We start from the raw sequence: 23,001 nt of genomic DNA, 5'->3' as shown, positions 1-23,001 counted from the left end.
ACTGTAAAGTACACGCATGCGTTTATACAGAAACAATCTGAAAGATCTCATGCGTGCTGTGTGGGTGCATGCAGACCAAAAACTCCGCTGCATCCAATCTAACATGTACAAGATGTTGTGCCCAACTTTGTTCAACAACCAGCAGTTCTGCCAGGACTTCCTGCAGAGATATCAGCGCACAATTATCATGCTGTGAGCGGCTCCTCCACAGCAGCCTGCTTCTGGGCCTTGGCCGCCCTTTCCTGCAGCTGGCTGGGCTCTGGTCTGGTCTTGGGCACTTCTGGCAGCTCTGCCAGCTGTGCCTTCTCCTCTGCTGTGAGCTCTGGTGCCTCTGGCGTGACTGGCTCCACCTGAACACCACATAGCATTTGGCATCATTATTATTATCACGCATTTTCCAATCCTAAGGACCAGGTACGTCAAGCAACACGTGTATTATTGCTTTCCGGTCGTCTCGGTTCTTGCCAGCTATTACTAACCCACAACCAATATTATTGTTTCTGCCCAGGCAAGGACAGTCAGCCAAACAAGCCATCAGAAGACCCTGGCGGATTATGAATAAATTGCAAGTTTTGTTTCAATCCTTCGGGGTCATCTGATGGCTCGTTTGCACAAGCGCTGGCAAGCAGCCGGCTGCCCATACCCACAGCAAGACATCCAGGGACGACATCCAGGGACAAAATCCAGTCAGCGCTAAGTCAGCGCTGCCCACCTTGGGCACTTCGGGCAGGCGCGCAGCGTCCTCGGCCGCCTCGGCGGCCTCCAGCCGCGACAGCTCCTGCAGCACGGCCGCATCGTCCTCCGCTGTCAGCGCCTCTCCCAGCAGCGCCCTCACTCGCTCCTCATACTCCTTCGCCTCCGCTGAGTCCTCTGTCAACCGCTCCACTTCCTCCAGTGATACCTCCTGCCGCACACAAATACAGTATGGCTCGGAACGGCATCTGAAATATAAGGACCACCCATCTTGGCGCGTGCAGCGGGGCGATGATTGTATCTGTGCATGTGCTGCTCTGTATGACCCTGGACATCCTGACATGGCATGCGGCGAGACACCCAACAAGGTAGCTGCCTTGCGCCAGCAGGAGCAGGTTCACCCTCTGCCTTTAATCGAGAAGCGGAGAAATGATGGCTGACTCGATATATATCCTTGTCAAAAGGTTGCCGAGCATGCAATGGGAGTTCTGGCTCCCACAACATGACAAGGAAATGAGCGACATTGTGCAAACTGCTCATACGTGCTAATTAGGGCATTGTACTTGGCAGCAGGAACTAAAAGAGAGCTCACCTGCTGCAACGCTGCGAGTGCAGTGTTGCCCTGCTTCAACGCGTCATACAGCCTGTTCTGTCGCTGCGCACTCTCAATGTTTGCAAGCACCTGCACAAGGTGGAATGGTGTAGTTTCAGGCATGTGCCAATATGACTCCTGCACCTTCATACGGTCCCGGGGGGTCACGGCTTGAGACAATCAGCAGATGCCAACCTGCTCCACGTTGAGGAGGTAGGCATCGATCTGTTCGAGCTGGCCCTCTCTGAGCCTCTTCTTTTTGAGGGCCAGGAGCGCCCGTTCTCTCTTCTTGGCTGCAATGAGCTCCTTAGCCACCTCAATCTCTCTGGCTATCAAGCTCTCGACCTGCCACGCCCAAGAATTTATGTTAACGATACTATGCCAGGTGATTGACAGTTGTACAGCAGGAATACTTGAGCATGGATGGGCGATTCCAACTTGTAAATAAACGCAGGTATGTGTCTTTGCGCCTGGCCTACCCGTGTCCGCTGGGCATTGAGCTGGCGTCGCTGCGTTTTCAACTTCAGCACAGCCCTATCAGTGTCGGTGATCTTTTGCCTGCACCCCATGACAACAGAGATCAACACATAAAAAGCACCTTTGACGCAATGCAAAAGTCGGCAGGAGCCCGTTACATTCGTCAGCACATGTACTAACGAAATTTTTGGAGATTGCATGTATTGGGACAGAATCGCACTTTGGGTGTTTTGAAGAAGCGAAAACATTGCCCATTCTGACCTGGGCTCAGAGTGCGATGGATGGTGCGCGTGCCAAGTACCAAGTCTGACACTTTCTTGCTATGAGGCTTTAATTCACTGTATTGATCTACCTATCAAAGGCCATCATTAACTCCTCAGTAAATCATATTTGGTTGTAGATCGAAGGATGCGACCCGCAGCTTTCCGCCTGATCAGAGCCGATGAGGACCTGTGCGAGATATTCCTGATACCTGTATCCAGCGAATGTACATGAAATGCCACCTTTTGCAAGCACTCACTGCCTAGACATTTCAGGGGCCAAGGGCCTTTAAATTACGAACCAAGTTTCTATTAGTTTAGAGTCCCTTAGAATCTTGGAACTAGGGAAGAAGGCATCTTGTCCGCGATCTGTCTTCAAAGATATCTTGCGGAGCTTGAGGTCTCTTTCTAAACCAGTGCTGTTGTCTCAGCATTCCTTGCTGGCACTGCATCGTCGGCCCCTTTGTCCTTGTAACTGTCCGTACTGCTTTCCTCCGAAGCGTTAGTTTGCGACAAAGCTCATTGCCAGGAATAAGTACTCAATATGGCGCTCATTGTATGCAGCAGTCGTTCTATCATCTCTCATGGCACGTTGAAGACCCATCACAGCCTCAGGCGTCGGGTAAGTGAGGAGGTCTCCTTACAGCCCTCGTGCTATTCTCTATTTAGTTGCAGAAAAACCCATGAAGTTACAAAAGAATTGACCCAACGGCAAATATCAAACATAAATCGAGCAGCTCGGGCTTTCGTCGCTACTGTTTCTGTGACTTGAAAACCTCATGGAGGCATGAGAAGCAGGTCGCGCAGAGCTACGGTAAACACGTTCGACCGACAAATATTGCCTGATGTTGCAGGGTGTGTTGCAAACTTCGTCGAAAAATGTCATTGTCGGACCAAGCGGAGTGTGGGCACTGGCATACCCAAGGACACTACCAAAACAGAGTTCCACCGTACAGCCCAGGGCAATCCTCGTCCAGGTGTGAAGGATGGCGCATCCAAACAAGGTTTAAACATTTTTAACGAACAGTGCAGACGACAGAATCATTGCCCGGGCATGAAGCAAGATGCCTTATGCGCAGGAGTCTGCAAGGCAGTCAGTGCCGGAGTACCATGTGAATGAGCATGCTGTGATCTACCTGGTGAGCCTTTCATCCCCCTGATGTTCACATGAACATCTGACAGCTAAGCCATCACGTTCTGCACAGTTTTGCATTTCTTCAACAGTTCAGCAGGAAACAATGACTCAGACCATGACTCAGGCGCCATGGATGGCTGCAGGGCTCCGATGCTGATGTGGCAGGCCGCACCCTCTTCCTGCACCTTCGCCCAGGAACCACAGTTGGCCAGGTGAGCATGCACAGATCACACCAGGGCACAGCCAAGGAATTTGCCCAGCCATCTGATCGACCACACAAATCGAGTGCTCAACCTGTCATGTGATGGAGAGATCAACACTTAAACCTTTTGTTTTCGGACACAGGTGGTTGTTATTTGCAATGAGCTGTCAGGGAGGGTGCAGGACGGCCAGCGCCAGCGCTTCAAAGGGACCACACGGCCTGTCTCTTTCACAACTCCCTCAGCCAGGGTTGACTGGGATCCTGCCCATGAGGTGCTGCTCTAATTCCTACTGCTTCCGCCCCTCTTTACAGCCACAAAAAACATGAGTCTTCGCACCTGAACTGGGTTATCATTACTTTTACAAGCTTCTTTCAGCCCACAGGGCTAAGTGTATCACAGGAACCTCGCAATCAACTCCCCTCCAGCCTTCCCTCGCTTGTGAATGGGTCTTATTGTGCTGATATGTAACAGGGTGCATCGCATGCAAGAATCAGTCCACCTCAGGCTGCAATCCTTATCAGTGTCCAGGAGTACTGTTAGTGATCAGGAATATTAACTAGTACCATGAGGGGAAGGAGAAACAGAACCCCCGAATCCATTCCGCGGAACCCACTTGGCGTTCTTTCTCCGCTTGCAAGCGCAGCACGAACAAGTGCAAGTGCAGGGGCTCTCAACCTCCAGAGGACCTTGCCGCTGCTGCGCATTCATAAGGCCATGGTTACTGAGTGGATGGTGACTATTGCAATGCAGGAGCTGCCAGAGCACATGGGGACGCTGCTGGGAGCAGAGGTGCACAGCCTCAAGCTGCGAATGATCTCAGTGACTGTGGACAGCAGGGCCGAGCTGAACTGCCTTCGAGAGCACCTCTCTGACACCGTCCACTACATCGAAAACATCGACTTTGACCGCATCCCGCTCTCCGGGTCAATCTGATTACTTGGCTGGCACCAATTATTATTATTATTATTATTACACGCTTTTCCTGCCAAGAGGCAAGGTGCGTCCTGCAGACAAGCTGCAACTAAAGGCTGCCACAATCCTACCCTTGTTGGACTCGCCAGATCCAAGCAAGACCCAATCAACCGTGGGCACGGTGCTCAGTATTTGTATCGCCCCCCGCCAGCCGGGGCCAATTACCTACAACAATACCTCGCATATGAAGAAGGTTCTAAGAGGCTCCAAGGATGAACTTGTTTCAAGGCAGAATTGAGCACTGTTTGTCTTTGGCTCGTGAATGCAAGTCGTGCAGTGAACAGCAAAAAATTGCTACACAGGGCAATTCCAGATAATTTGGGACCAGAGACTGATGTACCTGTTTCAATAGCACTCCAAATGTGCCTGTACAACATATTGCATGGTAGAAGATGCTGAGATCATCACTCTGAATGGAGTTTTGCTAACTGGTGAAGACAGACAATAAGTGTCTTGGAAATGCGCAGGAAGGGGGGTTAAAGAGTTGGTATGAGATGGTGTGAGTCAGAGGTGTGCGGACTCAAGCTTGCTCTTCAGGACTCATGGATGCGTGTTGAAATTTGAGCTTGTTCGTGTGCAAGGACACATCAGGGACATCAGTTCTTGCCGAGAAGTACATGCGGTACATGTGTCATGGATGTGAATAGTAGTGGTCAGCAGCTCTGCCTGCTAGGCAGTCAATTGGCATAATGCCAATTGTTCTCTGCAGCTGCAGTGCACGCATGCGCAGGCAATATATCATATATGCCGGCTGCCGCTGGGAAGAAAGCGGGCGATGTACAGTATAATTTTCTTAAAGCTCACGAGAAGCCCATGTGTCCATCTAGGGAAGGGGCCTTGAATGATGTAAATTAACAGGGGATGCATGGGAAAACATTGCAAGTATCCCAGAGGACAGAGCTCACTTTGGTTTTGAAGTGCCCACTCAACACTGCCCATTGGGCACCCCATTGGCCATGGCCTGCCCATGCAGATTTCTTCTTTACGAGCATTGCAAACTTGAAGGCATTGCCATACGCATTCAGCATTGAAACCTTTATCATCTCTACGCACTAGAACCTGTATATATATAGAGGCTTTCGTCAGTGCTAGCAGGGTATCTACTCCTCTACCACGACATTTTTGCCTCGGGGTTCGCACGCTGTTCTTGAAAGCTCTCTTAATAGAGATTCCAAAAAGTACGAGCTACACAAACACCAATATCAAACACCTGCTTGTCACAAGGTATCTTGTGCCTGCCTGCATGACATGCAAGCCTTGGCAATAGATCTGCGGTTCTGACTGAAGCAAAAAAAGTCAAGCATCACAAAAGAGTGCTTCATTATGTGTTTATCTCCAGGCTGTGAATTGCAGTGTCTGTCAGTCCTTGTGTAATTTGTAGGTTGGTTCGATGCCTTCATCTGAACCTTTACCTTAGGCTGTGATATACATCAGATTGAGTGTGGATCCATAAAATATACATTTGTCATATTTTGCAGGTGCAGGGTCAGTTCAGAAGCAGAGAGCAGTGTAGACAGAAGGACATCTCAGGGAGATGGTGGTCCAAGCTGGGATGACTTACGGCCTGCGCGCCAGAGCATCCTTCAGGCCAAGGCGCTCGCAGGCGTCCCTCAGCACAGAGGATCAGCATCAGCCGGCTGCAGCTGCCACAGTTGGTGCTGGCCTGCGGCCTGGAGTCATGACCAAGGCAGAGCTGCTCCGCTTTGCAGCGCGCCAGACAGATTACTTGAATGCTAGGTGAGCTGCTGTTCAGTTGGAGAATTCCCACGGGTATTGTTGTGTCCCACATCTTGATTGCCTGCACAGTTTGCTGTGTCCTGGAAAGCAAAAGCTGCGGCTGTTATCTTAATACCCCCGACACGTCCCGCCTGCTGCTGCAGGAATCTGATCCTGCAAAAATGGGACGAGGATGTGACGCAGTTCTTGACAGCCGAGGCCTGCACAGGTGAGCTTCCTGCTCGAATCTTGCTTGCATCACATGCTTGTGGCCCTGTGGCATTCCCAAAGCCCAGGCAGAATGTCATTGCCTGGAAACACACTCGAGACCAACTACAAATCTACTGAAGGTAGCTGGAGAAGTTGAATGTGAGAGTATTTTTTACATGCAGGCGCGGCCGAGGATGGCATGGAGGTCATTGTGGCAGAAGCTCACAAGTTTCTGCAGGAGCAGGGCTGCATTAACATCGGTGTGCCACAAGGGGAGCCTGCTGCAGAGGAGCAGCCGGTTGAGGAGGGCGTGTCTGATGAGGAGCTCAAGGGGGCACTCTACAAAGTCCTCAAAACTGTGGACATAGATGTGCGTCAGCTTTTCTGGATCCTTTCACTTCTGCATCTGTTCTCTGCTGGACATTAGTGCATGGTCCACCAGGTCTCTTATCTGGCTAGCATGCACTTTAGAGCTACAGGAGCTGTGCCATGCTTTGCTGGGGAGGGAATTTTGAAAAAAGAAGATTGCTTGTAGGTGGTGACTGAGAAGCAGATCAGGAAGCAGCTGGAGGAGCAACTGGGCGTGGAACTGGGCGGACGCAAGGCTTTCATCAGGGAGCAGGTCTGCACCGGCTTCAATATTGTTCATCTTGCCACTCCTCGTTTTGCACTCAGCTGTTGTAGCTCTTGTAAAAAATGTGCAACATTTGATGGCAGGCTGGCTGTGCAGGTGAATGAGTTTCTGGACGGCAACCTTGGGCCCCCATCAAAGAAGGCTAAGAAGAAAGCCAAGGCCAAGCCCGGGAAGGTCATTGTTGTGGGGGCAGGACCCGCCGGCCTGGCTGCTGCTCTCCACCTGAAGGTGCCTCTCAGCCTGCAGGGCAACATCCCTTGTATTCGCAGAACTCATGTGCCTGCTTGTGCAATTTGGCATGCTGAACCTATAAACATGTCTTGACAGCTGTCAATCCGCTGCATCCTGGGATGATCATCACATGCCTTATTCGACACACCCGCATCCTGACGGTGCAAAAGGGGGCCCGTGCTACCGATTAGAAACCATTCATGTCTGCAGACTCATTGTCTCAGTTTAGCGCTCTCCTAACTGTGTTGGTGGGACCCTGCAGAGGTGTGGCGTAGAGACAGTGGTGTTGGAGGCGCGAGACAGAGTGGGCGGACGGGTGCACAGCTACAGCGACGGCGGTTTCAGCGCGCCGGTTGATCTGGGAGCATCCATCATCACAGGCACCGCCACTGTGGTCGCCAGGGGAACGCGACCCGACCCTTCCACTCTTGTCGCCAGGCATGCAGCGCTCCATTTCCCCTTTTGCTTGCTTGTGACACACACCCGGCTGGCCTTTCCGTCGTCTTTGACTCTCAACAAGCTTGAAGTGACTCCAACTTTGTACAACGTGCAAATTCGATAGGAATAAAGATAGAAAGTAATTCTGACTGGTGACTGGTGTTTGCGCTGGCAGGCAGCTGGGACTGAAGCTGTACGAGATCCGGCAGCATCTGCTGCCAATCTACGACGGGCTGACTGGGCAGAGAGTGCCAGATGCACTTGACAGCCTGGTTGACCGGGTGCGTGATACTCTGCTGGACGACGCGCGCGAAAGGGTCGACTCTCTGGGCGAGGCTGCCACCGAGGCCGAGTCTCTCGGCGCGGCCCTGGAACGCGCATTTGCAAACCGCTTTTCCGCCGCGGCCGCCGCTGACCCCGACATGGCGAACGCCGGAGCCCCGGCAGAGAGTGCAGCAGCGGTGGCCGAGGCCCCGGCACGTGCAGACGCAGCAGCGGCACACACGGCTGTAGCTGCAGGAACATCGGCAGCAGAGACTGCGGCGGACACTGCGGCAGCCACTGGTGATGGTAAGGGAGAGGCTCAGTCAGATGGCGCAGCAGCAGGGGCGGAGGCAGCAACTGGAGGTGGTGATGTGGACATGGCAGAAGCAAATGGCAGTGGGGATGCGGACAAGGGGGAGCAGCACTCACACAACAGTGAAGAGGACAGCAAAAGACCAGTGCAGGCGTCAGGCGAGAAAGTTTTAGAAGCAGGAGACGCAGTCGACAAAGCCGCCACCGCAGCTGGCACAGCAGATGGAACACCCAGCAGTTCCGCAGATGTCAAGCCAGAAGCGGGGAGCACAGCCGGTCAGGGCTCGGATGGAGAATCCCCTGCAGAGCCTGGCAGCGGTGTGGAGGCCAAAGCAGAGGAGAGTGCACAGGTTGAGGACCCGGAAGAGCAGCCTCTGCCAGCCAGCCTGGATGAGGCGCAGCAGCGACTGCTGAACTGGCACTGGTCAAATCTGGAGTATGGCTGCAGCGCCTCACTGGATCAGGTGGGGTTGCCCTTGTGTGCACATTGCAGATTTCTCGGTTGCTGTGCACTGTGAAAAGCAATTTGTAGCTTCAAAGACAGACAGTCTGCTCAAAAACCCCAGTAATTTGGAAGGTGCATGTGTTTGCCTCGATGTCTTTTTTACTGCTGTCAGCATGCATGCAGTATATAGAACAGGCCACCAAATTCAGGTGGACCTGCTCAGTTTTTGCTCCTAAATTTTACCACATCAATTCTTTCCGTCCTCAGAATTCACAGGAACATCTCCTGTCACATTGTTACTGTATGGGAGCTCACACAGTATTATGGCGGGTGCAGGTGTCTTTGGTGCACTGGAACCAGGACGAGGAGTATGGCGGCTTTGGGGGGCAGCACTGCATGGTCATTGGGGGCTATGACCCCATTCTGAAGGCTCTGGCAGAGCGGCTGGATGTCCGCCTGTCATCCCCTGTCTCATCCGTCTCTGACACGTCCGATGGCGTCACAGTGACTACCGCCTCAGGTGCCTTTCCCTAGCTGCAAGCTCCTGCACGAGATCCAGGCTTGCTGTGATCAATGCCAGGTGTTTGCCAGCTGTATAAACATCTGCATGAATGGTGGTGCCGCCGTTGTTCGCGAAGCACACAATATCTGAGGGCAGAAAGTATTTGCTATACAATCCTGCTACGGCTCAAAGCGTGGGAATTACCCCTGTCTGAGGACTCTTGGCTTGGGGGCATGAATGTAACTTTGACCATTCTGGGATTCATGCTTCTGCTTGTAACAGACGCATTGAAGTAACATTGCTTGGGTCTGACGCTTGGCTGTGGGAGCAGGGGAGGTGTTTAAGGGTGCAGCGGTCATCGTTACAGTGCCTCTCGGCTGCCTGAAAGCTGGTGACGTCACCTTTGACCCGTCCCTGCCACCTTGGAAGGCCGAGGCTGTGACCAAGCTTGGCTTTGGTGACCTCAACAAGGTAAATTGCCTGCCAGAGATCTCATCCCTGCATTTAACTGTTTTTCATAAAAAACAGTGAGACATCCCAATCTTGTGTGTTGCATCAATTGACCCCATCGTGAAAATTGTGTGCGGATCTGGAGCAAAAGCTTGCTGCTTTGCGTGACTTACAGAGCTGCGGGTGCAGGTGTTTCTGGAGTTCCCCCATGCTTTCTGGGAGAACTCCACCGATTTCTTTGGCGCTGCCGTGCCGGGGGGCCCTAGCGGCCGCGGCCGCTGCTTCATGTTCTGGAACCTGCAGCCCATGATTGGCAAGCCCATCCTGGTGGCCCTCGTGTCCGGCAAGGCAGCCTATGTGAGCACCCCACCTCACTCTGTGCCCACAATTCGTCCCAAATTGCTGTCCTTCTGCCTTTGTCAGTTTGACCACAAACGAAGAGTCCTCAGGCACTACACCTTTGTGCTCACAAATGGTAGGGTATGCGTTACGTGATATGATCTGCATTACATGGCAATGTAAGGTATCTTGCGCTTCCAGGAGTCCGAGGAAATGTCGGACGAAGAGATGGCGGCTGCAGCTATGGAGGTTCTGGGGAGGCTGTATGGCGAGAAAATTCCTGTGCCTGTGTGTTCCCTGGCCACCAAGTGGGGCAGCGACATATATGCAAGGGGTGCGTTCCGGATACTCAGCCTTCACCTGCAATGCAGATGCATTGAGAAGCACAGGACCCCCGTGCATAATCCTCTGAAATCGTCTTACATCATGCCCTGGCTTTAATCAATGCCCCTATTGGCACCTCTGGAAGCTCGTCTAAGATGCTCTGGCGTCCTGTATTGGCTGTGAATGGGGCAGGCTCCTACTCGTACGTTGCTGTCGGCTCGAGCGCCAAGACATACGATGCGCTGGCGGCGCCCGTGCGGCGGCGGCTGCTGTGGGCAGGGGAGCACACCTGCAAGGAGCACCCGGACACTGTCGGAGGGGCCATGCTTACCGGCATGCGCGAGGTGGGCCACCCTTCCTTTGACTATTGTCTCTTAGCATCATGGAAGCATGCATCCGTGGCATGCTTGGGGATCCCTTCAATGATTATTATGAGCCTCTGGTACTGCTCCTGCAGATTGTCAATGGCCTGTCGTCATAATTGGCGCCCTCCCTATTGCACTGGGAAGCTTGCAAAATGTCGCCTGCAATGACTACATGTCCAGAATGGCCATGATATCTTGTCGAACATTGTCCTCACATCATGATTCTGCGAGAGCAAGGAGTGCAATTCGAGTGTTGGCAAATTATCTGTCACAGGCGGTGCGCGCGCTTCACCTGCTGACAGGAGATAACGATGCGGCTGCTGACACCGCCGCAGCACAGGTCGACAGTGTGGCTGCCGCCAAGCGCCGCGCCAGCAGGGTGAGCTGTTTTCCTCTCTTACCTGTCTGATTTGGCAGTGGATGGTTCTGGCGAGGCATGCCTGTGGTTTAAGTTGTGCTTGGTGCTGCCGTCTTGGTTTTCAATGGTGATCTTGTTACGAGGCTGCTGTTGTTATGTTACAGTGGTACAGTGGCACTATAACAATGCTATTGTTACATAGGGACTCTTACAAGGCCACTGTCACAGTCATACTGTTACCACTGTTACAGTGCTTTTTACAATGCCGCTGCAACAGCGAGGTTGTTCCATTGCCTCTGACAAGATATTTTGCAGTGGCTCTGTGGCACCTTTGTATGAAGTAGTTGGGAACGAGCTTTTAGGTATCACTGCTTCTACTTCTGCATGTGAGGAGCTTTGACATGAGCGCTGACAAGGAAGTTTTTCTGCAGGAGGCGGACGAGGAAGAGGACTTTCTGGAGTACGACAGTGATGAGGGCCGTGCAAAGAAGCCCAAGAAGGCAAAGGCGAAGAAGCGCCGCGCCGCAGCAGCCGAAGAGGATGATGAAGATGAGCCTGCCTCGCCAGTCGAGGTGATTCCTAGAAGTCTTTCTGTCCTGTGCTGCTGCACGGAAAGGGGTCTCTAGAGTAGCTAGATAACGTTTCAGGGACCCAGGCATCATGTGTGTCGAATTGGCTCAGGGATTCTGTGCTGCAGAGCATTTCACCAAGAGTGCTGTGTCAGTGTGCATTTCTGTGAGAAAGGACTCGCATCCTGTCAGAGTATCATTGGAGATCTCATGAGCGATGGTTGCAGCGTTCAGAACTGCCAAGCAGGGCAGTCCACGGGGCCAGACCACTGACCGGCATATTCACGGGCGTATTGCAGCGGCTTCCTGCTTTGCCATCAAGATTTTCCCATGCACATGACAGCAGAGGACGGCACTGTAGCATGCAGCTGAGCTCCTTTAGTGGATGTGCTCAGGCGAAGAAGCGGCGCGCGCGGGATGCGGCGCGGGAGCCGGAGTTGCCGATGAGCCGGGAGGAGCGCGCGGCCGAGATGGCCCGGCGCGAAGTGCAGCGCGAAGAAACCAAGGCCATCATCCGCGTCCTCATCTCAGCCGGCATGGGTGCGCTTTAGTGGGGTGTTTTTAATTTATAACGACAAATATCATATCTCATACTTTTAGGCTGCATACGCATGATGCGCACTCACGCTGTGAGAACACAGTATTTGATTCGACGCACCCACCACGTTCATTGTACAGTGGGCATGCTCCTCTGCAAGCAGAGTCATCCTCTTTTCAGCGGACATTGACCTGCTCTCTCTCTTAAATGCCCTGCACACATGCATGCATGGGATCACATCAGGCTCAGGCAAGGTATTCCTTCCACTGAAACGACATTCCAGCCAGGGACATTCCCTTCAAAGTGCTAGATTTCATGTACAAATATTCTAGATAAATTGCACTTTAATGGGGTTCCTGCTCTAATATGAAGACACTGTGAAATGTGCTGACGGTGCTTGCGCGCGCAGGTGACTTGGAGCAGCTGCGTGCCAAGCTGAGCGAGGCGGTGGACACAGAGGCGCGCGCGGCAATGCTGCGGGCGCTGCTGGGAGCCAGTGCTGACACGCTGTCCGCGCTGGCCGGGGACATCGCGTGCCTGCGCGCCCTCGACCTGTGGCTGCTGCAGCTCGTGCTTGACGTTCGCGCCTTCCACGTCCTGGAGCTCGCCCTCAAGGTGTGACCCTGACAGCTTACTGCCTCAGACCTCGCGCTCTCCCTCCTCGCTCCTTCAGAATTGTTTCTGGTGCGTCATTGCCCCTGCACTGGTTTGCTTATGCCACAAGCTGAGAAGAAGGTGGGCTTGCCCAACGCCATACATTGCCTTGATTAAGCCGGAAGACAGCACAGCGTTGTCCTCTTGTAAGGCAGCTGTGAATGGATTGAAGTGAAGAAAACTATGGTTTGCCGGGGCAGGTGCTGATGAAGATGCCGGTGCGCGCGGACACGATCAAGTCATCTGGCATCGCGGGCACGATCTCCGACCGCGTTGCCTCCCACCCGAACCGCATCTTGCGCGAGGCGGCCGCGGCGCTGCAGGCGCGCTGGGCCGGGAAACCGGCGCGGCCGCCGGCGCCGCCAAAGCCGGCCGCCGCCGCAAAGGCCGCGCAGAACGGCGCTGGCCGGCCGAGCGCCGAGGAGCGGCCGGCCACGCCGGGCTCTGAGGAGGACGCCGCCGAAATGATGGACCCTGACCTGCTGGAAAAGCTGGCTGCTGCACAGCGGGTGAGACCAAGATCCCCCGTCTGGAATGGTGATCAAGGAAGTCCTCCTAAGTTAGAGAATTACATGGTTGCGTTGAAAATTGAGCTGTTGCGATGTGCTCGTAAGTATGCAGCTCCCAAATAGGGTTTCACCGGCTATATCTCAAGAAGGCCCAGGCTAAAAAAAATCTGCTTATTTTATGCCAGGCCGAGGAGGAGGCGAAGGCGCTGGCGGCCAAGCGCGCTGAGCTGGAGGAGGAGATGCGCAAGGCGCGCGAGACAGCCGCGGAAATGCCGGCCATCCTGGCCTTCGGGGAGGGCGGTCGCAGCAAACGCTCCGGCCGCAACCGCGAGGAGAAGCTGGCGCGCCGCCGCGCTCGGTGCGGGCCCATTTCACCAGTATTGCATCATAATTACACCAATCCGTCAGTCATCTGTAGCGCAGAGGCTTTTCCACCCCCTCAATTCCCCCAAGCTCTAACCTGCCAGGGGGTCCAGTATCTGATAAGTGCTGCGGACAAGGAAACAATGGGATACTTAAGTCGTACTGCCTTGAGTGCTCTGTGAGCCCACAGCGTGGCCCATGGCATGACCGATACCCGTTAGGTGGTGGAGTTCTGGTACTCCTGATGTCTGCAATATTGCAGCGCGCAGGGAATTTGAGCAGAAAATGGGCAGCTGTTGGGATGTGTGTCGGTCGGCGGTCAGTGGAGATTTACGGGGGTGGGATGTGCGCAGGGCTGAGGAGGCACTGGCGGAGGCAGAGAACGAGTGCGATGCCTCCGGCTCAGGCGGCACACCCCACAAGCCTCATTCCAAGGAGCATTCTTCTGGCAGCAACCACGCTCACAAGGCCAACCCCAAGGTGTGCTTGCCTGCAACCTTGGCCTGCTAAGCTCCACTGCACACTGCACACTCTCTAGCTTTGCAATCATTGACATCAAATGTTGCTGCATGACACATTCTTTGCAGGTGCAGCCTGTTCTCAAGTATCTGCGTCGATGTCTGCATCTCTCTTTCTCTAAATTGTTGAGCACCGGATTGGCATTCTGCTGCGCTAGTTGAGCATGCCAGGACACTTGTGACCTGTGTGCTGCACCAATAGTCCCCTTCGCCTTATGAAGTGAAAGGACAACGGATCAAAGTTGCAAGGTGGTTGTGCTGCAGGTGAGAAAGGAGGTGGAGAAGTTTGTGGCAGACTTCCTGAAGCCGATGTATGCAGACAAGACCATCAGCAGGGAGGACTACAAGTGGATCATGCAGAAGTCGATCAACAAGACTCTGGAGATGGCCAATGCAAAGGGGGGCGATCATTTCCTGTCCAGCAAGCGCAAGCCCAAGATCGAGGTCCTCATAGAGAAGTATGTGCAGCTCCGCAAAGATAGCGCGTGATCAAGGTGTCTCCATGCGTAGCTGAGTTTCTTCTAATCAGTGCGTGTGCACGCTTTGCTCAATGTTCTGGTCACTGTGGTCACCAGGTATTTGTCAAGTGCTCTGGGGTATCGATACCCCAGAGCAAAGGGATGCTCTGGGCTATCGATATGTTTCACGGATTTGCCCTGCATTTGAGAATCTGCTCTGCACTATTGGCCCCCACACACTACTCAGGATTGTGAGGACCATGCAAATAACAGATCAGGCCCGTGTAAAGGACATGTGTACTCAGCTTCTTCTAAAGTTACAATTGCACGCTCAAGGCTTGAGAGATGTTTGTTTGGTGACGGCGTATTGCCCACTCACATGCCAACTTGGGAGGCTCTTTGTCAAATACTGTCTTGCCGACACGAGACTGCCTCAGTCTGTCGAATAGCAGTGCATGCTAGATTACCTAGCATGCTCGATGCGGGGGTCCTTCCTCAATTTGGCGCTTCTTTGTCTTGCTCCCACGATCCACAACTATTTCAATCCAAAGAACCTCGAAGGTACAGCCAACATTCCACACCATAATGATCCCAAAACAATACATTCACAAAATTATTTCTACACCTCTCTTCAGGAACATATTGATGGTATCCCTCATAGTCAAGCCATAAGAATGTCAGCAAACATTCTAGAGCAAGGAGCCTTTCTTTTTGGAAGTACACTACACACAAGGAATAGTTTCCCAGCGCACCACAGCAATAGAATACTGCTGCGCTTGCTCAACTGACGATTAGTTGAGCTTCCATTTGAAGTCGCAAACACAACTTTTCATAATACAAGCGTGCCTGCTGAACTGAGACAAACATTGTTAGCGCCAGAACCGGCGCTGCTACACTTGGTCCTCAGGGATGGGTCTGAGGGAGCGGCTGGACGGCAGCTGCACGGCGGCTGCCCCAGTGTTGGAGGCGCGGCCAAATAAGGCGCCAGTGATGGCTGCCACAGAGGTGGGCGACTTGAACGCCTCTCTTGTGCCCGAAAAGCGCCGCGTTATGCTGCCTGCACGCATGCACGCTCCCACTTCAACATGCGCAGCATCACCTTTTCTTTACTTCACTTAAATCAACGAGGGTGTAGAGCTTCTCGATCTTCTCGTGTGCTGGCTGGAGAGCAGAGTGCTCAGATGATTTCATTGATATCTTGAAATATACTTCTGGCATCTAATATCTCTTTAGTTTGGATAAGAACCCGTTGCCTTGCCAGCTCAACCAGCCTTGTGAGGTGGGCTCCAGCTTGGGTCCTCCTTCTGATATTCAACAAATGCACATGGTCATGTGAGAGCAAAAGAGATGGCGCACCTATGGGTATGTCCTGCAGCTCCCGTCTGACACACAGCCACTCGCCAAGGAGCGCAGCAATCGTCATCGACAGGATATTGACCGCCCACCTGCATGCATGCCATCACCTGAAGCATCCTAGACAACTTGCACTCCATTTGAAGCCAGATTTTGCTGGATGAAAGCTGTCAGAGCTGATGCCACAGCAGGTCAGCCTCACCATGTGACTGTGGTGGGGAACCCTCCCACTATGGACACAAACGCCAGGTGCAACAGGTAGCACGTCGCTGCAAAGTCCAAGCACTTCTTTGCCCTCTCCACCTGTAAACAAGACAGTCTTCAAGCACTAGGAGACGCAGGCTCAGTCTTCAATTAGACAATCAGCGAAAGAATTGGTTAATAGAGGCACACGGGTGAGGCTTACCACAAACATGAGGCTGAGGGCTGCTGCCAAGGAGTTTATGACATTCGTGAGAATCACCATCCAACCAGTGAAGGAGTGCAACTCCATACTGGCATCATCGAAGACATGTTGGAATGAAAGGTGTGTCACGTATGGGCCTGCAACAACAGGGAATCTGATGTTGTCAACACCACGCAAAATGCATCTATCACCTGCTAACGCTTGAGCCCAGTATGAACAGAGAAGAGGCTCACCTAGCAGCAGGTAGAGCAAGAGCCCAAAGCTGAGGTAGTACAGGCACTGTACTGTGACTATCTGTGCTATGATCAGCCAGGGATCCCAGACGCTAGCCCCGTAAAACATGTGCAGATGAACACCGTCGGGTGCTAATGAGATGCCTAATATTGAGAATATCAATACCCTCCGCTACTGTGGCTGATACCCCATACGTTTTCTAAGAGCAGGATGTGGATGTTAAGATCGCTTTACCAGACAACGTACTCCATAGGCGATAAAAGCACATTACATCATTGAGGCTATTCAGACATTACTTATTTTTGCAGACGTCCTCCAGACACAGAACGATACAAGAGCACTGGTGTACTTTCTATCACGAGATGCCACCAGCAAACTAGTCCGCACACTACACCTTAGGCACAGTAGCTGACACTGAGAGCTCTTGAATGCCTGTCACAGCGCTACGAAGTGCAGGAGCGGCTTCCGTTTTGCTCAAATTGCAACAACCAAGAAGCTACGGGGCGTCGACAAAATAGCGCAGGGTCTAGGGGCATTAATGCATGGGCATGACCCAATCACACTCAAGGAAATTCATGTGGCAGTTGGACATTGTTGGTGTTGCACATTTTGTGATGGATTGTTTTGATTATTTGGATGCTGCCAGTTCATCCAATCAGCCCTAGGCGGCTGGAGTGATGTAATCTTCCTTCCTTCAAGTCCAGATGGTGTGGGCTTCACAATGCTTCACCTATTTCCCTATTGTGATGGTTCCAAAACATCCAATATTGCGGCCTGTTCAAGCCCATAGACTCTGCGCAGACGAACGCAGGCTTGCCAGCACCTCCTGGCTGCATTCAGTCCTGGCTCCCCCACCAAGCCCGAGCCCGCTCCAGCAGCGGAGGACACAATCACAACATGCTTGAACGCCCTGAATTGCTCTGCTGTCTCTGCACGCAATGATTCTAGTGGAATGTGCACCACTCTCACTCCACTGGGTCTCGTGGTTCTATTGGACCTGCTCCCCCCGCAGCTTTAAATTCTGAAACGAAGCTGATTTCAAGTGTGGAGCAACACCCAGATCCCCGACTAATCTACATAGCTTGGGCGACCTTCGTGCCAAAATGCATCGCATGCGTGATGCATGGCATGTTAAGGCATCGCATGCGTGATGCTTGGCATGTTCAGAAAATGTCGAGGTACCTGCTTTCAGAAGGGCTGACATCCAGCATGCAGACAGTCTCTGCACCAGCATCCACCAACTCTTGCATGGTCGCCATTGTGACGCTGGGCACATCCTGCAGACAGCCAACACGTCACCTCTCGCGCTTGATCCCCCTGCATCTCTCAAATTTTCTGGAATGGAATAGGGTGCATTTTGCGGGCAGGCCTGTTGCCTCACCTGGCTGGCAGGCCTCTCTGCGCCAGTCCCCTTTGGAGGCTCTAGGAGCTCCTCTAGCAAGTCAGCTGCAATGCAAACTTAGACATCCTCAGTTCCGGCAACCAACTTACAAAGAGGTATGACATCAAGGCAATCTGTAAATTTGCCAAGCAGGGAAAGCAGGTTGCAATCGCACCTTGTGCCACATTGGGATCCCAAACGTTTTCCTCCATTTCAAGAAGATCTTCCCAGGTCTCCTCATCTTCCTCATTTGCATCCCTGTATGCAAGGGTGGCCTTTCCCTCTGAAACCTGCAGGACAACGCTTGATCAATCATTAAGTGTTTCGAGTGGAGTGATGATTGATCGCAGTGGCAACGACCAAGACCTTTCAATTGGCGCACCGCTGCCTTCAACGCCTCGAAAGGTGATTCCCAGTGAGGTTCAGGTTCAGGTGACCCTCGTTCAGGAATTGCCCTTGCTGCTGCATAAAACCATTGAGCTCTTGTTCCTGATTTGCAAGCAGTGAAATATCCACAGAAAGGTACTAAATATGATGGTGCTGTTCTTGAAGAGCTTGTTAACGGCACAGGGAGGACAGAGGGATTGTGGATGCGTGAACCAAAGAAGGTTGGATGATAGATCTTCATTTGCAGCTGAACGTAATTATCGACAGTGACTCTTCCAAAGGCAATTGAAGGAGTGTAGGAATGAATCCTTCTACCTGAGCTCCCAGGAATGACTTGATCATCAATGGGCGGTTGCAGCTTCCCGAAGGCCGGAAGCTGCCCCCAGCTGCCTGACAGGAGACGAATGGGAGTCCTGACTGTCACATGCATACCTTCAGCAAAGACAATCTGACTGTCTGATCCGCACAATTGCCCTGCTACTATAAGCATGGTTTAATTGAGTGATTAGGGATCTGCTTGTCTACACAGCTATTGCAATTGCCACTGCACTGCCGGCACCGTGGTGACCATGCGGCATCATCATCATCATCATGCCTGCATGATGCCATGTTGGTGCCGGCAAGCTTGCGCAATTAGTCCACAATCAATACGGATGAATAGCATGCTTGTCACAAACCGTGTGGGAGTGGTGCACACAGAGCCACGGTGTCTTATCAAATCATCAAGCAGCTGAACACTTATGCGGGTGCTGGTCCAGCCTGCTGGACCTGAGGAGACTCACTGAAGACCCACCGGCAGGCCCTCTATTGCCTCCAGTGAGCAGCGGTGGCAAACTTCCTCAGAGGTGAGTTACAGTCTTCACGTTACTTTGATGCACCATATTCGGTACCACCATTGAATATCTTGATCAACAACAGACCTTGTCAAAATGTCCAGAGTGTCCTTCTCGCTTGGCACGACATATCAAACATGCATTCTCCAGCGACTTCAGCTTAAAAAGTCACAGAGATATATTGTACAAAAGGTGCATGTGCTCCATGCAACCATTAAACATCTATTCTAGTGAAGCTTTGCAGCTTGCACATGTCCTCACACAAGAAACTACTCCCTTTTACTGTATTTAAAAAATTCAGATAACCAAATAGCAGCAACGCAACAACATTCCTCAAGCATGACACAGCAGCCAACCGCCTGCTTTCTGCACTATTGCATCCTCTGGTATTGCGTAACCATGTGGGCCTCACGCGGAAATGGCAGGAACAAAGTTGTACGCCTGGCGCGCCTGGCGCAGAAAGTGCATGGTGGCCACATCTGCAGGAGTATGCGCTGCCCACGACTGCAAACACACACAACACACGGGGTCAGAATATTAAATCTCCCAAGACTACGGCCGTATTCTTGACCGGAAGGGAGGACAACACCAGGTGTCTGCAGGATAACTTTGACGCATGGCCTCCTGATCTATGCTCTATACTCTCCAAAGCTGTGCAGTATGATATAGGCAGAGGCAATGCAAATGATGCAGGGGAGATTCCACAACAAGTGTGAGCCAGACGTTCTCATGCAAATGACGGCAGCAGTGATGCAGTAGAGCGTCTAGTAGTATCTCTGCTGCCAAGTCGCAGCAGAATGTTAATTGACAGTGTGCACAATCCCAAAAGGAGATCCAGGAAGGGGCAGCACCTGGATCCTGCCAGAGACGCGCTGCAGATGCTGCACGCTGGCCTGCTTCACCAGCGAGCCCCGTTGCTTCATGCTGTGCCACTTGAGGCGCCCCGCCTGCAGCTTCTGCTGCACCTGCTGCCGCGATGCCGCCACCAGGGGGCTACTGGCGAACGAGTACAGCTTTCCAGCTGATCCTGCACATCCCCACTTGTGAAATCAGGAGAATTTGCTCTCCCTCTAATATGCACCCCTCTGCTAGCCGCAGCATCAAGCTCTGCTTGATGTGCACACATTGTGCATTGTAGTCGTCTGTTGTAGCAGGATTGGAAGCAGCAAGATCAGAAGCAGCATATATGGTGCAAGACATATCCTTGATCGCGGACTTGAATGATTGTGCATGGCTTGGGCAAATGGCGTACGTGTGTCAGATCTGCGCGCTTGGAGAGAAGCACTTCCAGCGGTGCTAGGCTGGCCATGCCATCTCTTTACCACGTGCTCTGGCAGGCGGAATGTGCTGCGTACGTAGCCTGACCACCATTGCCTCCGCTCGGAGTCTTTGTTCAGGTACCTAGGAAACCACGATGCTAGGAAATTCAGACCATCTCCGAGAGATGGCCGCAGAAGGAGGTCGTCATGGAGACGAGCTATACTAAGATGACAAGCACAGGATAAGCCACAATAGCCACGTCTTGCTGTTTCAAAGAACCTGGAGGAAGGTGCTTCTAGATGGTGACTCACCTCACTAGCTTCTGGGATCTCCTGAGGCACAAGCATAAAGGTTCATACTTCTTTAAATATTAACGATGATAAAATGAAATTGACACAAGGAATTGGGGCTTCTAAAGAGGTGTGAAGAGGGTCTTACCTGTACAACCTTGGGAATCCATACAATTTCGCAATGACGAGGACGGTGACTTTCTTTGCTAGACTCAAAGCTACAATCTTACCCCACAATGGGATGACCATAATTCAAAACAAATCGATTCCGCTTTGCTCTTATTGTTTGCACCTCAGCTTCTGCGGCATGTCCTCGTAACTACGACTCCTTTCTCGCTACATGCAGACTTGTAAACAATTGCTACGATGATCAGTCCAATTGAACAGCATCGAGGCCACTTCGCTTTGAAATGTCGATGAGTTCTCAAAAGCATCTCGTGGCTCCTTCGACCTGCAGGAGGTTGTAGTCAGCGTTACGTAATCTACTAAGCCCAATGCTTTGTCCGCATGCTGAACTCAAGATGCTCCACTTAAAGTTCTACATTTGGCGAACGCGCATTCTGGAGTGTAGAGACGAATAGCACTGCCGATGCTCAGCACCCTGTTCTTGTGAAGTCAGATCGCTAGGTGGAACACACAACAGAGACCGTCTCAGAATCATAGAGGGCCCCAGGAACGGCTGATTTGTGCAAGGTGCGAATAAGTAACGATCCTACATACGGAAGGAACCAATTTAATCCTTATCCAGACATCACCCTGCTAGCTGCCCTAAAATTGTGGCAAGATTTGCAGTGCTGGAATGGATGAGAATTTCCTCCCCATTTCCCCATTTTCCATTCGCATCGTGTGCATCGATGGGTATCTTAAATGTGATAGTCAACTGATCATCACTTCTATTGCAATGTAGGGCAGCCCTATCTCTGCCAACCTAGATAAGCAGCCTGCATGGCAACCTTTGCCTCTCGTGCTGCGCAATTCATCAACAGCCCAGTTGGTCCAAAGACAATACACTTCTGGGCTCCCACATTCAAGTAAGATCTTTCTTTGACAGGCATAGATTGAAGATTCGTGTTCCTGTCAGTGACCTTGTCAAGTCTTAACAACTGCTGCTGCACAGGTGGGGCATTAGCATTGCAAATGTGGCAGACTTTAAGCGCCCAGCTGATCAGGTATCATACCCACAGCAGTGTGCCGTGACTGCAACTGGCGTGATCTGGACCCGTTTTGCAACTGTGATCAATCCGGTACGCTCCTGCCTTTGGGGATGTGAATTTGCTAAGTGCTCCTTTGCTTGACTGTGCTGTGTACTTTGAGGCTTGCAGTGATAATCCAACACATTCATCAGGTCTTTGACAGATCTTCAGCGCTCATTAGGCTATTGTTCTTGCAGGTGAACTACAATCTGATGTCTGTGAATTTCTTCATGGCTTTGACTGGCCTCTACCAGCTTGGACGGAAGCTCCGGCATGACTACGGGCAGCCAGCGGGGTTGGCAGCTGCAGAGCCGAGCAGCACAGGAGACAAGACAGCTTGATACTTGACCTGAAGAGCGCACAAACCTGAGCTGAAAAACTACAGTCAACAGCATTGCAGTGTCTGTAAGTGACTTGGGTCAGCATGAGGAGTTGATGGGAAGAAGATAGAATCTCGAGTGACTGCAAGGCGGTTATTGGGAGAGAAGATAGTAGTCCTGTATGACTGCAACAATGAACTTTTCAATACAGCGCAGGGTCTCCTGCTACATCAGCATGTACCATATTCTGCAGCCCATCAGCAGACCCATGTGTAATGTGAAACGAGTGAATATCTGAGCCCTAAATAGATCCATAATTGTAATTAGTAATGTACCTTACTGCCATGTGCATGTCTCAATGCCTCACTTCTAACTGCACCAGCTTGATCACTACCAGGCTTCACATCAGGCTCGAGCTCTGCAGCACACATTACCCCGTGCACGCTTGAGGCTTCACATTATGGCTTTGGGTAGCTACATAGACTGCAAGTGTTCATGGAAACAGGAGTGTGTGCTGTAGGCTGCAACCATTGCTGGCAATATAGGCAATATGGGCTTGCCAAGTGACTCTTCAATGTATACTGACTAGGAGACCTTCCGTAGGCAGTGTCCATAAATGTGGCGAGTCACTCGCCGCAAGTGTGTGTCAAGATAGGATTGCTCTGCGCGCCTTCATTCATATTACTTACTGGTCCTTGAGTGTCGATGGTGAGGTTTGTGGCCCCAATGTGGGTTCAGTGGACAATGTTTACACCATGAAATTGTCTCTTTTCAGAGTAACGAAACATGTGGTTTCCAGTTCAGCTGGGGCCAGC

General features: G+C 52.0%; 6 protein-coding genes across 6 annotated transcripts; 3 read left to right on the top strand and 3 right to left on the bottom strand.

The window, feature by feature from the left end:
- Positions 1–1,333: 1,333 nt before the first annotated feature.
- Positions 1,334–2,017, bottom strand: COCSUDRAFT_9606 (hypothetical protein; the record flags this gene model as incomplete). The annotated part of the gene is made up of 4 exons (XM_005647695.1): positions 1,334–1,375; positions 1,481–1,630; positions 1,765–1,836; positions 1,973–2,017. Coding segments are annotated over 4 exons (309 nt in total), but the record flags the coding sequence as incomplete, so codon positions are not given.
- A 1,361-nt stretch (positions 2,018–3,378) lies between these two features.
- COCSUDRAFT_53546 (hypothetical protein) lies at positions 3,379–5,196 on the top strand. The gene is made up of 2 exons (XM_005647694.1): positions 3,379–3,631; positions 4,111–5,196. The coding sequence occupies exons 1-2, from the start codon at positions 3,462–3,464 to the stop codon at positions 4,172–4,174; spliced, it is 234 nt and encodes a 77-aa protein (XP_005647751.1). The 5' UTR covers positions 3,379–3,461; the 3' UTR covers positions 4,175–5,196.
- Positions 5,197–7,063: 1,867 nt separating this feature from the next.
- COCSUDRAFT_15667 (amine oxidase) lies at positions 7,064–10,730 on the top strand (the record flags this gene model as incomplete). Its single annotated transcript, XM_005647693.1, has 9 exons — positions 7,064–7,120; positions 7,386–7,553; positions 7,762–8,022; positions 8,509–8,601; positions 8,919–9,102; positions 9,413–9,555; positions 9,724–9,891; positions 10,075–10,207; positions 10,390–10,730. Coding segments are annotated over 9 exons (1,548 nt in total), but the record flags the coding sequence as incomplete, so codon positions are not given.
- Positions 10,731–15,706: 4,976 nt separating this feature from the next.
- On the bottom strand, positions 15,707–16,630 carry COCSUDRAFT_15813 (hypothetical protein; the record flags this gene model as incomplete). The annotated part of the gene is made up of 4 exons (XM_005647692.1): positions 15,707–15,974; positions 16,085–16,185; positions 16,289–16,425; positions 16,522–16,630. 4 exons carry the CDS (start codon positions 16,628–16,630, stop codon positions 15,707–15,709), a joined length of 615 nt encoding a protein of 204 aa, XP_005647749.1.
- A 2,497-nt stretch (positions 16,631–19,127) lies between these two features.
- On the bottom strand, positions 19,128–21,055 carry COCSUDRAFT_33282 (hypothetical protein). The gene is made up of 5 exons (XM_005647691.1): positions 20,822–21,055; positions 20,695–20,715; positions 20,376–20,524; positions 19,975–20,150; positions 19,128–19,627 (listed from the first exon to the last, which is right to left on the bottom strand). Exons 1-5 carry the CDS (start codon positions 20,920–20,922, stop codon positions 19,532–19,534), a joined length of 543 nt encoding a protein of 180 aa, XP_005647748.1. The 5' UTR covers positions 20,923–21,055; the 3' UTR covers positions 19,128–19,531.
- Positions 21,056–21,618: 563 nt separating this feature from the next.
- On the top strand, positions 21,619–22,207 carry COCSUDRAFT_15738 (putative light-induced protein; the record flags this gene model as incomplete). The annotated part of the gene is made up of 3 exons (XM_005647690.1): positions 21,619–21,704; positions 21,791–21,917; positions 22,064–22,207. The coding sequence occupies 3 exons, from the start codon at positions 21,619–21,621 to the stop codon at positions 22,205–22,207; spliced, it is 357 nt and encodes a 118-aa protein (XP_005647747.1).
- Positions 22,208–23,001: the final 794 nt, after the last annotated feature.

Source organism: Coccomyxa subellipsoidea (assembly GCF_000258705.1).
Source record: "Coccomyxa subellipsoidea C-169, whole genome shotgun sequence".
Taxonomy (NCBI): Eukaryota; Viridiplantae; Chlorophyta; class Trebouxiophyceae; family Coccomyxaceae; genus Coccomyxa; species Coccomyxa subellipsoidea.
The sequence above is the reverse complement of the archived record's forward strand: the minus strand, read 5'-3'. Positions and strand labels throughout refer to the sequence as shown.

Coding starts and splice junctions, on each gene's coding strand:
- COCSUDRAFT_33282 (XM_005647691.1), bottom strand. CDS start 20,922: ATGGTCATCCCATTGTGGGGTAAGATTGTAGCTTTGAGTCTAGCAAAG. Junction 20,525..20,694: donor AGATCCCAGAAGCTAGTGAG/GTGAGTCACCAT, acceptor GTGGTTTCCTAG/GTACCTGAACAAAGACTCCG. Junction 20,151..20,375: donor AGCGCGCAGATCTGACACAC/GTACGCCATTTG, acceptor GGGGATGTGCAG/GATCAGCTGGAAAGCTGTAC.
- COCSUDRAFT_53546 (XM_005647694.1), top strand. CDS start 3,462: ATGGAGAGATCAACACTTAAACCTTTTGTTTTCGGACACAGGTGGTTG. Junction 3,632..4,110: donor ACTGGGATCCTGCCCATGAG/GTGCTGCTCTAA, acceptor ATTGCAATGCAG/GAGCTGCCAGAGCACATGGG.